The sequence below is a fragment of the Ranitomeya imitator genome, chromosome 2 (assembly GCF_032444005.1).
Source record: "Ranitomeya imitator isolate aRanImi1 chromosome 2, aRanImi1.pri, whole genome shotgun sequence".
NCBI classification, from domain to species: Eukaryota; Metazoa; Chordata; class Amphibia; order Anura; family Dendrobatidae; genus Ranitomeya; species Ranitomeya imitator.
This window is the reverse complement of record NC_091283.1, coordinates 237,738,089-237,752,330: the sequence shown is the minus strand read 5'-3', so window position 1 is coordinate 237,752,330 and position 14,242 is coordinate 237,738,089. Positions and strand designations below refer to the sequence as shown.

Genomic DNA, 14,242 nt, shown 5'->3' with positions numbered 1-14,242 from the left:
AGTGGAGGGATAACTAAGATAACCCCCTCTGCACATGTGATAGCCGTCTGTTGGCCTAAAGTCACCCCGACCCGTGACGTAGGGGTGACGGTCACGGTGTGAATCATGACAGGTGTGTAGTAACAGAGCCAAGGGAAGCGAATGCCTGGCGCCCCTTCACCATTACACGGTAGTGCAGTCGCCCATGGCAAACGGTCTCGGAGATGGACTGTCTTGACGCCCCTGGTTGTGATCCGGAGGATACCATTTGTTTTCCAGTTGTAAGTTTCTGTGGACATTAAAAGACGTTTGTTTTGAACTTTTATGTGGTCCCTGCCTATCTGTTGCACTGCACCAACCCTGCTGCACTACACCTTTTATATGTTCTTCCCACAACCACATACTAGATTTATCACGTAGATCCCATCTACTCTGGAACTGTGTACCCCAACATATCATCCTCTCACCTACCATGGAAACCTTCAAAAGGAACCTGAAGAAACACCTCTTCCAACAAGGGAAATAGCTACACGAACCATGGCTCCACCATACCGCTGCACAAGCAGCTCTACGATCACCTATTGTATCCTCACCCATCCTTTGTAGACTTTGATCCCTCACGGGCAAGGTCCTCTCTCCTCCAGTAGCAGACAGTCACTTGTATTATTTAAGATTATTGTACTTGTTTTTATTATGTATATTCCTTTTCTTATAAATGGCTGTATAACAATAAATAATAGTACAGCTGTACGGCTGCCAAAGAAAGGGAGTTGAGTAGACGTACAGTAATAGAAGTTTAAAAAAAAAGGCACAATTATAATATTTCTACTTTGGGAAATTGATGACACTTTAGTGGTGTGTGTCAATTTTGGGAAATATTTGTACTCCAAGTTGGGTCTTCTTTATGTGTGCTGCCTCTATCAGTAAGCCTCCCATACCGGCAGGCCTGTACTTACTTTCAGTCAACTATCTGTGTTACTATACTTAAATTTTATAACATTTGTGGTATACCAAGCTGATATTTGTGCCACCTGAGTGTGGCTGATCAAAAAGCACATTTTAGCTGTTGCATGAGGCATCAGGACTCTATGCAAAGAAGGATTACACTGGTCCCTCACCCACCTTGTCTTCATTGAAACTTCAATTCCAAGCTGTAAATGCTGGTCCAGACACTGATCCCTCATGCATGCACATGGCTGACTGCTGTTGTGCCATAATTTTTTTTACTGTGGGTCAACTAATGCCACTTTTCCTGGTGTTGGCCCCTAATTTTTGGAAATGTTTGGACTCCAAAATGGGTCTCCTTCATGTGTGTTGCCTGAATTTGTCAGGGCTCCTAGCACAGCAGGCCTACACTGGTCCCTCACACACCTCTTAATGTCAACTTAATTTCAAAGGCTGTAACTGCTGGAACAGACCATGTCTCATGCATGCCCTTGCCTGACTGCTGCGCCAATATAAAATTTCAAGTGTGGGTCAATTTGTGACACTTTTCCTGGGGTCTGCTCATAATTTTTGGACTCAAAGTTGGGTCTCCTTCATGTGTGTTGCCTGTAGCAGTAGGGCTCCCAGACTGGCATGCCTGTACTTAGCTTCAGTCAACTACCTGTGTTACTATCTTTACATTTTTATAACATTTATGGTCTACCAAGCTGATATTTGTGCCACCTGAGTGTGCCTGTGCAAAAAAGCAATGTGAGCTGTTGCATGAGGTATCAGGGCTCCCAGCACAGCAGGTTTACACTGGTCCCACACCCACGTCATTTTACTTTAAACTTAAATTCAAAGCTGTAAATACTGACCCAGACCCCAATGTCTCATTATGGCCCATGGATGGCTGCTGCGCCATTATCAAATTTGTACTGTGGGTCAATTGATACCATTTTTCCAGGTGTCTGCTCTTAATTTGGACATTTTGGACAACTTTACCCCCCATCCCCTGAAGGTGTTGTCTATGCGTTTGAATTTGTCCATCATTGAATTCAATGAGGTTTGGTTACATTTGACGAACATTATTCCATTTGACCAATCCGAACCGAACCTTGAAAGGTTTCCTCATCTCTATTAGTAAGATTTTTTCTTGATAAAAGTGTGTCCAAGAAATACAGTAAGTGCTAAAGTAATTTCACATTTCCATTTAATTAAACGACTGTTATATGTTTTTCTACAATTTGTCAATAACTTATATAGTTTTTTCCCATCTGAGTTATTTTTGATAGTCACCAAAATACGATTTTACAGTAATTCATTTTTCACTCTCTACTGTATATATGATAATGGATTCTCACTGTGTGGTATTTTTGATGTTTTAAAAGGTTGTCCACTACTTAGACACCCCCTTCTCATTCCTCATGTTTGGGCCTGTTAAAAATTAAAAACAACTATACAAACCTCCCATACTAGTGCCGTTCCAGCAGTGTCGGCACTTGTGTTCCCAGGGCTCATGTGAGGTTGTTACGTAATGTGATCCCTGCGTCCATTCAGCACTGGCATCACTGTCCCCATTTTCGGACAAATCGAACAAGAAGAGGAAATCAGAGTACAGCCTGACTTACTGTTAATGTTCAATACATCCGAAGGCAAGAACAGTGAAGCTGTGACTGATTGGGCACAGGGCTCGTGTTATGTAACAACCTCACATGTGCACTGTGAACGTGAGTGCCAATAATGCTGGAATGGTGCTGGCTTAACATGAGGAATGACAAAGGGTTGCCATAGTAATAGACAACCTCTAAGAAAATACAATTTTCAGTTAAAACATTCCCAACATGCTGAACATGAAAAAGGGTTCTGCCCTGTGTAACTTCTCTGATGATTAACTGTTAAGAGTTCATTTACATGTAAAAAATTTCCCAAATTAAGAATATAAAAAGGCTTCTCCCCTGTGTGAATTTTTTGGTGACCAAGAACTGATTTCTTCATAAAAATGTTCCTATATAAACATTAAAAAAGCTTCTCCCCTGTGTGGGTTCTCTGATGGTGTATAACAAGACTCCATTTATGGTTAAAATACTTTCCACATTCTGAACAGGAAAAAGGTTTCTCCCCTGTGTGTGTTCTCTGGTGCTTAACAAGACATGATTTCTGGCTAAAGCATTTGCCACATTCTGAACAGGAAAAAGGCTTCTTCTCTGTGTGGGTTCTCTGGTGGCCCTCAAGATGCTCTTTTTGGTTAAAACATTTCCCACATTTTGAACAGGAAAAAGTTTTCTCTCCTGTGTGGGTTCTCTGATGGCACTCAAGATACTCTTTTCGGTTAAAACATTTCCCACATTCTGAGCAGGAAAAGGGTTTCTCTCCTGTGTGGGTTCTATGGTGGCGATCAAGCTGCCTTTTCCGATTAAAACATTTCCCACATTCTCAACAGGAAAAAGGTTTCTCCCCTGTATGAGTTTTCTGGTGCTTAGCAAGATATGATTTCTGGCTAAAACATTTTTCGCATTCTGAACAAGAAAAAGGCTTCTCCCCTGTATGGGTTCTCTGGTGCTGAACTAAATCTGATTTACAGTTAAAACATTTCCCACATTCTGAACAGGAAAAAGGTTTCTCCCCGGTATGAGTTTTCTGGTGCTTAGCAAGATATGATTTCTGGCTAAAACATTTTTCGCATTCTGAACAAGAAAAAGGCTTCTCCCCTGTATGGGTTCTCTGCTGCTTAACTAAATCTGATTTACAGTTAAAACATTTCCCACATTCTGAACAGGAAAATGGTTTCTCCCCTGTGTGGGTTCTCTGGTGGCCCTCAAGATGATCGTTTCGCTTAAAACATTTCCCACATTCTGAATATGAAAAAGGCTTCTCTCCTGTGTGGGTTCTCTGGTGGCCATCTAGATGCTCTTTTCGATTAAAACATTTCCCACATTCTGAACAGGAAAAAGGTTTCTCCCCTGAGCGGGTTCTCTTGTGGCCCTCAAGATGCTTTTTTGGGTTAAAACATTTCCCACATTCTGAACAGAAAAAAGGCTTCTTCTCTGTGTGTGGGTTCTCTGGTGCTTAACAAGATATGATTTCTGGCTAAAGCATTTGCCACATTCTGAACAGGAAAAAGGCGTCTTCTCTGTGTGGGTTCTCTGGTGGCCTTCAAGATGCTCTTTTTGGTTAAAACATTTCCCACATTCTGAACAGGAAAAGGGCTTCTCTCCTGTGTGGGTTCTCTGGTGCGTAACCAAATCTGATTTTCGGTTAAAACATTTCCCACATTCTGAACAGGAAAAAGGTTTCTCTCCTGTGTGGGTTCTATGGTGGCCATCAAGCTGCCCTTTCCGATTAAAACATTTACCACATTCTCAACAGGAAAAAGGTTTCTCCCCTGTATGAGTTTTCTGGTGCTTAGCAAAATATGATTTCTTGCTAAAACATTTTTCGCATTCTGAACAAGAAAAAGGCTTCTCCCCTGTATGGGTTCTCTGGTGCTTAACTAAATCTGATTTACAGATAAAACATTTCCCACATTCTGAACAGGAAAAAGGTTTCTCCCCGGTATGAGTTTTCTGGTGCTTAGGAAGATATGATTTCTTGCTAAAACATTTTTCGCATTCTGAACAAGAAAAAGGCTTCTCCCCTGTATGGGTTCTCTGGTGCTGAACTAAATCTGATTTACAGATAAAACATTTCCCACATTCTGAACAGGAAAAAGGTTTCTCCCCTGTGTGGGTTGTCTGGTGGCCCTCAAGATGATCTTTTCGATTAAAACATTTCCCACATTCTGGACAGGAAAAAGGTTTCTCCCCTGTGTGGGTTCTCTGGTGGACCTCAAGATGCTTTTCTTGGTTAAAACATTTCCCACATTCTGAACAGGAAAAGGGCTTCTCTCCTGTATGGGTTCTCTGGTGGCCATCAAGATGCCCTTTCCGATTAAAACATTTCCCACATTCTGAACATGAAAAAGGCTTCTCTCCTGTGTGTGTTCTCTGGTGCGTAACCAAATTTGATTTCTGGTTAAAAAATTTCCCACATTCTGAACAGGAAAAAGGCATCTCCTCCCCTGTGTGACTCCTCTAGTGCTTAACCAATTCTGATTTCCGGTTAAAACATTTCCCACATTCTGAACAGGAAAACGGCTTCTCCCCTGTGTGAGTTCTATGGTGCCTAACCAACTCTGATTTCTGGATAAAACATTTCCCACATTCTGAACAGGAAAAAGGCTTCTCTCCTGTGTGACTTCTCGGGTGGCTAACAAGACTTTATTTCCATTAAAAACATTTCCCACATTCTGAACAGGAAAAAGGCATCTCCTCCCCTGTGTGACTCCTCTGGTGCTTAACCAATTCTGATTTCCGGTTAAAACATTTCCCACAGTCTGAACAGGAAAAAGGCTTATCCCCTGTGTGGGTTCTTTGGTGGCCATCAAGATGCTCTTTCCGGTTAAAACATTTCCCACATTCTGAACAGGAAAACGGCTTCTCCCCTGTGTGAGTTCTATGGTGTCTAACCAACTCTGATTTCTGGATAAAACATTTCCCACATTCTGAACATGAAAATGGCTTCTCCCCTGTGTGACTTCTCTGGTGGCTAACAAGACTTGATTTCCATAAAAAACATTTCCCACATTCTGAACACGAAAATAGCTTCTCCCCTGTGTGAACTCTTTGGTGCCTAAGAAGACATGATTTCTTCACAAAACATTTCCCACATTCTGGACATGAAAAAGGCTTCTCCCTTGTGTGAGTCCTCTGGTGGCAGTTAAGATGTGCTTTCATGTCAGAACATTTGCCACATTCTAAACATGAAAATGGTTTCTCCCCTGTGTGAGTTCTCTGGTGCTTAACAAGATTTAATTTATGGTTAAAACATCTGCCACACTTGAAACAAGAAAATATGTTCTCCGCTGTATGAATTTTGTTATGCTTAAGAAAAGACTTTTCGAGGGGAAAACAATTTCCACATTCTCAACATGAAAATGACCTCTTTGCTTTAGGAGCAGTTTGTTTTTTAATGCTTATTTTGTGACTTTGATTTTCCTTAGTAGTCAGTAATGAATCAGAAGTAATGGAATTCACTTCAGTTGTGTCCTGTGGGATCTCAAGATCATCTGATTTAGAAATTGAAGATGTCAGCTCTGATCTCCTGGTACAGTCATCTGCCATCAATAAAACCAATTATTTTTTAACAAAATATTCTTGAAATTTATATTTTTGAACATTTCTACTTAAAATGTCTGTAGAAATCTCAAGTTATGTAGCAAAATTGTTATTCACTAAGACAATGACAGTTCACAGTCTAATAGAAAACCTCATAGAATGAAGCAGTAGAGCATGGCGTTCAACCATTTGTTCATTCTGCCTTTACTCATCTTACAAAAAACAAGTTTTCTCTCAAGACCATCATCTGCAAATGGAAAAACAAAGGTGTCTACATTATTGGTAGCTCAAATGCTTTTGGAGAGCAACATGGCTTCCATAAACCAATCCAGCAATATTCACCTTCCCAAAGTCAAATCTCACCCCTCACTTCTGAGCCTTGCAGTGTGCCCAAACCACATCTAGCATACATGTATTTGGCATTACTATAGTGACAAAAACCTACTTAATTTACCGTGTGTGTGTCTCCTGGAGCACAATCTGGGCACTATATGTTGGGTAATAAAACGGCAACTGTGCAATTTTCATTCTCCAACATCAGGTGTGTGCCAATTTCAGGAAAGTGTCTGTGGAGTCAAAAAAGTCACTACTTCTATAAATTAATTCACTAAGTGTTATAATTACCAAAATTGAGTTACTTTATGGAGATTTCTACTCTGGTTTTCTGCTTTTTTGTCATTAGGGCTTCTGCAAATGGTGTGTCCCATCTTCTCTGGGATCTACTCCTGTGATGTCTGATTCTGACCCCAAGTGCCGTCTTATTTATTCTACAGGTAGCGCTGATAATGGAGGAGATGTCGGAACCAGATGCTCTGGGTGGCGCAGGCTCTGTCCAGCCACTAAGATTAGGGTGCCTGTGATCAGCAGTACCATCCAGTCTGGCAGTATCAGGGTGTGTGTTGTCCAGCTGAAGTAATCTGCTCCCTGCTTCAGTCAATTGGAAAGCACCACACCCTATTTACCCTCAAAGATATAACTGTACAAAAAGCTCTATTCACAGCAAGTGACTACAAGAGGGGTTCCGCCTATTTTTTCCCTCAGTTCACAGTCTGAGAGTTTGTGCAAGACGAGTTTTTACATCTATTCACCTTGTGTTGGTGTTGTGTGGCGGCCATTGTTGCTGTGGTTTAGTGCCTGTGGTGTTGCGAGGCCTGGAGTCATGAAGATTCAGTGTGCTGGTGCGCTGTCGCTATGATGGTGGATAGCACACAACGCTGCACCTTTTAGGCTAGAAACCCATTGAGAGGTTCACCGTGACGTGGCATTGCACTTCATACAGTCTGAACTTCATGTTCAGTTTGTAAATTTTTGCCTAGAGGCTTTAGATAAATTAGATCATATGAATTTTGCGATGTGCAGTCCTCAGTGTCTCTGGGATGCAGTTACTGACAGCTCTGCCATCCTATCTGGTACAGGGGCATGCTGAGCTGTCAGTGTGTTGATTGACAGCCTGACTAAATCTGAGACCTAGATGTGGTGACTGTCTCCAAATGTTCATTATCACAAGACATTGCCATGTTACTTAACTGAGCTGTTTCTCCCAGATCTCTGCCAGACATACATTCACCCGGTGAGGTTTGTGTCCCTGTGCCTTGAGTTCTGTATGGTTGATCTTTTGTTGCCTGACCTTGGACTTCGTTCTGACCATCCACCTGTTTAACCTCTTCTGCTCTGATCTGTTATGTTCCTGGTATTCTGACCTCAGAACGCCAACTGACAAAGCTTTGGCCTCTTCTTTCTATTTATGACGCACCCTCCTGGCTTCTGACCTGGGACTTCTTGACTATTCTGACTGAGAAGTCACTGGCATCACATATAGCTACTACAGCTCCAAGCATATTGCTGGAAGCTACCAGATACAGCCTTGTTCACTAGTTCAGTTCTCTGTGCTCAGTTCCCGGCTTGTGTATTTATTGTTGTGATACCGACCAGTTAAAGGACTACTCTCACGCCTTCTTGTTTTATTTAGTCTGTCCTCCTGGATCTAACCTAGTTACCTGACTATTCTTCTTCCCATCTCAAACCACAAAACAGCATATAACGCTGTGGCCCAAAACTAGGGTTTCCTGTGTAAGTCCAGAATAATGTATATTGGTTAAAGGATGAAGTTGAGAGTAAATGTACAGGGTGGGCTATGTATATGGATACACCTAAATAAAATGGGAATGGTTGGTGATATCAAATTCCTGTTTGTGGCACATTAATATATGGGAGGGGGAAAACTTTTCAAGATGGGTGGTTACCACGGCGGCCATTTTGAAGTTGGCCATTTTGGATCCAACTTTTTTTTCCAATGGGAAGAGGGTCATGTGACACATCAAACTTATTCAGAATTTCGCAAGAAAAACAATGGTGTGCTTGGATTTAACGGAACTTTATTCTTTCATGAGTTATTCACAAGTTTCAATAGAAATGTTGATGTCTGGTGAACGCAGTACCCGGGTCTTTGCAGCAGATTTCAATGCAAGACACCTTACGCAAAAAAACTGTCACCATTCCCATGTTATTTAGGTGCATCCATATAAATGGCCCACCCTAAAAAGTTTGCCTCTTCACTGAACATAATGTTCTGTGTAAACTGAGAGTCCTGTTCTAATGTTTCTTTTGCCCATTCTGCAAATTCAGTGCGCCGCTCTGGCATCAGTCAAACATTCCTTCGGCGGAAAGTAGCTACTCACAAATGGCACCCTTACAAAATCCTGCTGCTGCAGCATCTCAACGAGGATGACCCAGATCGGCATGCTAAATTCGCAGAATGGGCAAAACAAAAATTGGAACAGGAGCCTCAGTTTACACAGATTATTATGCGCAGTGATGAGGCAAACTTTTTTGGGTTGGCCATTTATATGGATACACATAAATAACATGGGAATGGTGACAGTTTTCTTGCGTAGAGTGTCTTACATTGAAATCTGCTGCAATTTCCCGTGTTCTGCGTTCACCAGACATCAACATAATTTCTATCTGCTCCTCACATGTTAACCTCTGCGACATGTCAATGGCTGTAAACAAAGAGAAACTTGTAAATAACTCATAAAAGAATAAAGTTACATTAAAACCAAGCATACCTATTTTTCCTGTGAAATTCTCAATAAGATTGATGTGTCACATGACCCTCTTCCCATTGGAAAAAATAAATTTTGACTTCAAAATGGCCACCATGCATCTTGAAAGGTTTCCCCCATATACTAAAGTGCTACAAACAGGAAGCTGATATCACCAATCATTCCCATTTTATTTAGGTGTACCTATAAACATGGCCCACCCTGTATAATACAGCCATCAGTCATGCACAGCTTAGAGATATATCATGGCACAGGTGTGATGTGTTTTATCTAGTTTATCACAATCCTCCTTGAAGTTAGTCAGTTTTAAAACAAATTGAAAAGTCAGGATAAAGGGAAACTCTGTTGTTATTGTGCAGAAATTCACACTTGGAGCTCACTGCACATTTAAAATTGTTGATCATAAAAGCAAAGTTTGGTCAGAAAGACTGGACCTGGTCTTGTAGGGACCATATGACCACATTCAGTAGCACAGAATGGAGAGAAGGTAGATTCATCCAATAAGCTCTCAGGGTTCTAGGAAGCCAACAGCATCATTACCCTCCGCTATCTCCAAGAGGCCCATCATAATATTTTTCTTCAAGTGATTTTCTTTTTCGATCTTTTGGTTACTACCAAACTTTCCTTCCTCGCCATCACCAAAACCTGGCCCACTCCTTCTGACACAGCCTCTCCTGCTGCACTTTCGTATGGTGGCTTCCACCTTTGCCACACACCCCGCCCCAGCAGCAAGCATGGCGGAGGAGATGGTTTTCTCCTGTCAGATAACTGCTCCTTCACCCCAATCCCACTGCCACCGTTACCCTCCCTTTCCTTTGAGGTGCACTCTGTGCGCATCTATGCCCCCACCAACCTCCAACTGGCTGTCATTTACCGCCCCCCAGGGCCAGCCACCACCTTTTTTGACCACTTCACCACCTGGCTACTTCATTTCCTTTCTGCGGACATCCCCACTATTATCATGGGCGACTTCAACATCCCCATTGACACTTCCCTCTCAGCTGCCACTAAACTTCTATCTCTCACTTCCTCCTTCGGCCTCACTCAATGGTCTTCTGCAGCCACTCACAAAAATGGTCACACATTGGACCTCATCTTCACACGCCTCTGCTCCCTATCTAACCTCTCTAACTCACCTCTTCCTCTTTCTGACCACAATCTACTCACATTCTCTTCCCTCTCCACTCCATGTCTACAATCCCCACCCCACAAACTTGCACACCCTCGCAGAAATCTTAAACACCTTGATCTACACTCACTCTCTGAACCCCTCCTCCCTCTCTCAGACATAAGTTCCCTACACAATGCGGATGACGCTGCCGCTCTATATAACACCACAATAGCTGCAGCTTTGGAATCTCTTATCCCTCTCACACACACCAAAGCTCGCAAAATCAACAGACAGCCCTGGCACACCAGCCTGACCAAAACTGAGGTGAGCTTCCAGGGCTGTAGAGCGGAGATGGAAAAGATCCTACTCCAACGAGCACTTTGTCGCATTAAAACAGTCCCTCACTACTTTCAAGACCACACTTGCCCACAGCTAAACAAACCTACTTCTCATCTCTCATATCCTCCCTGTCTCACAACCCTAAACAGTTATTCAACACCTTCAACTCTCTCCTCCGTCCCCCAGCACCTCCTCCCTCCCCACTCATCTCAGCTGAAGACTTTGCCTCATTTTTCAAGCAGAAGATTGAGAACATCAGAGACAGTTTTAGTCGACAACCCCCAGAGCCCTTCCTCCCAACTACCCAGCAGCCACCTCCAAAACCAACTTCTCCACTATTATAGAAGATCGACTCTCCACTCTACTGTCAAGATCGCATGTCACCACCTGTGCACTTGACCCGATCCCTTCCCACTTCATCCCAAACCTCGCCACAGTCTTCTTCCCAACTCTAACCCATCTCTTCAACCTATCACTAACAACTGGTGTTTTCCCCTCAAGCTTTAAACATGCCTCAATCACACCTATCCTCAAAAAGCCCTCTCTTGACCCATCCTCTGTATCTACGGTAGCTATCGCCCTATATCACTTCTTCCCTTATGCCTCAAAACTACTGGAATAACAAGTCCATCTTGAATTGTCCTCTCATTTATCTTCCTGCTCCCTTTTCGACCGCTTACAATCAGGCTTCCGGTCACACCACTCCACTGAAACTGCCCTAAGTAAGGTCACCCATGACCTATAAATTGCCAAGAGTAAGCGACTCTATCCTCCTCTTCCTGGACCTGTCCTCTGCCTTTGACATAGTGGACCATTCCCTAATATTACAGGCCCTCTCATCCCTTGGCATCACAGACTTGGCCAAATCCTGGATCTCATCATACCTAACTGACCGAACATTCAGCGTCTCCCACTCACACACCACCTCCTCACCTCGCTCCCTATCTGTCGGAGTCACGCAAGGTTCAGTTCTAGGGCCCCTGCTCTTCTCCATTTACACTCTTGGCCTGGCACAGCTCATAGAATCTCACGGTTTACAGTATCATCTCTATGCTGATGACACACAGATCTACATTTCTGGACCAGATATCACCACCCTACTAACCAGAATCCCTCAATGTCTATCCGCTATTTCATCCTTCTTCTCCGCTAGATTTCTAAAACTTAACATGGACAAAACAGAATTCATTGTCATTCCCCCATATTACGCAACCCCCCCAACGAACCTATCCATTACAGTAAACGGCTGCCCACTCTCCCCAGTCCCACAAGCTCGCTGTCTCGGGGTAATCCTTGACACTGATCTCTCCTTCAAACTGCACATCCAAGCCCTTTCCACTTCCTGCCACCTTCAACTCAAAAATATTTCACGGATCCGTACATTCTTAAACCAAGAATCTGTAAAAACCCAGTCCATGCCCTCATCATCTCCCACCTCGACTACTGCAACCTCCTGCTCTGTGGCCTCCCCTCTAACACTCTCGCACCCCTCCAATATATTCTAAACTCTGCTGCCCGACTAATCCACCTGTCCCCCCGCTATTCCCCGGCTTCTCCCCTCTGTCAATCCCTTCACTGGCTCCCCATTACCAGAGACTCCAGTACAAAAGCCTAACCATGACATACAAAGCCATCCACAACCTGTCTCCTCCATACATCTGCGACCTCGTCTCCCGGTACTTTCCTGCACGCAACCTCCGATCCTCACAAGATCTCCTTCTCTACTCCCCTCTTATCTCCTCTTCCCACAATCGTATACAAGATTTCTCTCGTGCATCACCGCTACTCTGGAACGCTCTACCACAACACATCAGACTCTCACCTACCATCGAAACCTTCAAAAAGAACCTGAAGACTCACCTCCTCCGGCAAGCCGACAACCTGCAGTAACCACCGATCCACCAACCACTGCATGACCAGCTCTATCCTCACCTACTGTATCCTCACCCATCCCTTGTAGATTGTGAGCCCTCGCGGGCAGGGTCCTCTCTCCTCCTGTACCAGTTACGACTTGTATTGTTCAAGATTATTGTACTTGTTTTTATTATGTATACCCCTCCTCAGCATGTAAAGCGCCATAGAATAAATGGCGCTATAATAATCTAATATATAATTGCCTAGAATACTACTTCCTGCAATTTGTGCCAACTTCCGTGGCTTTGTCCGGAGCTAATGTCCGGAGCTAATGTCCGGAGCTAATGTCCGGAGCTAATGTCCGGAGATTAATTGCCTAGAATACTACTTCCTGCAATTTGTGCCAACTTCCGTGGCTTTGTCCGAAGCTAATGTCCGGAGCTAATGTCCGGAGCTAATGTGCGGAGATAATGTCCGGAGCTAATGTCCGCAGCTAATGTCCGGAGCTAATGTCCGGAGATAAGTGACGTCAACAGTGTCCAGTGTCTGATTGGTTGCCGCCTGCTGCGAGCGACCAATCAGAAACGTGCCGTACTGTGACACACTCCGCCCGCCATTTTGGTGTGATTTTTGAATTTTTACCTCACAGCAAGTTTCTACTGCGTGGAGGCGGGCCCAGTGACGTTGCTCTTCAAGCTCCTGCCGAATTTCGTCAAAAAAATGATAATACCATTTACCAAAACTATATATATTTAGTTGTGAAGTGGTTCAGTGACATTTTCACACCAATTTTGAACTTTTGTTTGGTGTTTTCTCCATATACTGCCTATTATTCACTGACTGTTATACTGAGAGACTGCCGTTTATTAACCTCTTCTTTGCCACATTGGGTATATTGCTCTATTATTTGCCACATAAGGACATTGTCCATTATTGCCCAGCAATTTCTCTGCAATATAAACTGCCTATTTATTAATATCTGCATTCCTGCAAAGAACTATTGCCTATTATTAACTAACTATTTTCCTACCACCTGACACTGCCTCTTATTAACCTGTTGTTTGACACCACCACGCTTAAAGCTGTTTAGCTTAGCCAACATGAGCTCTAATAGTAAGGATACTAATGACACAGAGCCCAAAGCTGCTGATGGCGCACGTAAGATTAGGTCTGATAGAAAGTATACTAATAATGCAGAGCAAAAAGACGCCGATGCCGCACGTAAGCGCAAACAGCGTGCTAACAAGAGTACAGAGGATAGATGCAAGCGCATGGACACTGTTAAGTATACTAATGACACAGAGTCCAAAGCTTCTGATGGCGCATGTAAGATCAGGTCTGATATAAAGTATGGTAATGATGCAGAGCGAAAAGCCGCCGATGCCGGACGTAAGCGCAAACAGCGTGTTAACAAGAGTACAGAGGATAGATGCAAGTGCCTGGATACTGTTAAGTATACTAATGACACAGAGCCCAAAGCTGCTGATGGCGCACGTAAGATCAGGTCTGATATAAAGTATGGTAATGATGCAGAGCGAAAAGCCGTCGATGCCGCACGTAAGCGCAAACAGCGTGTTAACAAGAGTACAGATGCAAGCGCCTGGATACTGTTAAGTATACTAATGACACAGAGTCCAAAGCTGCTGATGGCGCACGTAAGATCAGGTCTGATATAAAGTATGGTAATGATGCAGAATACCGTGATGTGGTTGATGGGCATGCTTATATTAGCCCATCGGTGTACTATGAACGTTGATTTCTTAAATTTTACACTTCTGTAAAAATAAACACAAAAAATTTGGGTACACAAAAAG

At 43.3% G+C, this 14,242-nt stretch overlaps 1 protein-coding gene and 1 pseudogene across 1 annotated transcript; both read right to left on the bottom strand.

Annotated features, from left to right (window-relative positions):
* Positions 1 to 2,922: 2,922 nt before the first annotated feature.
* On the bottom strand, positions 2,923 to 3,253 carry LOC138666339 (gastrula zinc finger protein XlCGF17.1-like). Its single transcript, XM_069754566.1, has 2 exons — positions 3,243 to 3,253; positions 2,923 to 3,205 (listed from the first exon to the last, which is right to left on the bottom strand). Exons 1-2 carry the CDS (start codon positions 3,251 to 3,253, stop codon positions 2,923 to 2,925), a joined length of 294 nt encoding a protein of 97 aa, XP_069610667.1.
* Positions 3,254 to 3,339: 86 nt separating this feature from the next.
* LOC138666338 (zinc finger protein 585A-like) overlaps positions 3,340 to 14,242 on the bottom strand; it is a 150,653-nt pseudogene continuing 139,750 nt past the window's right edge.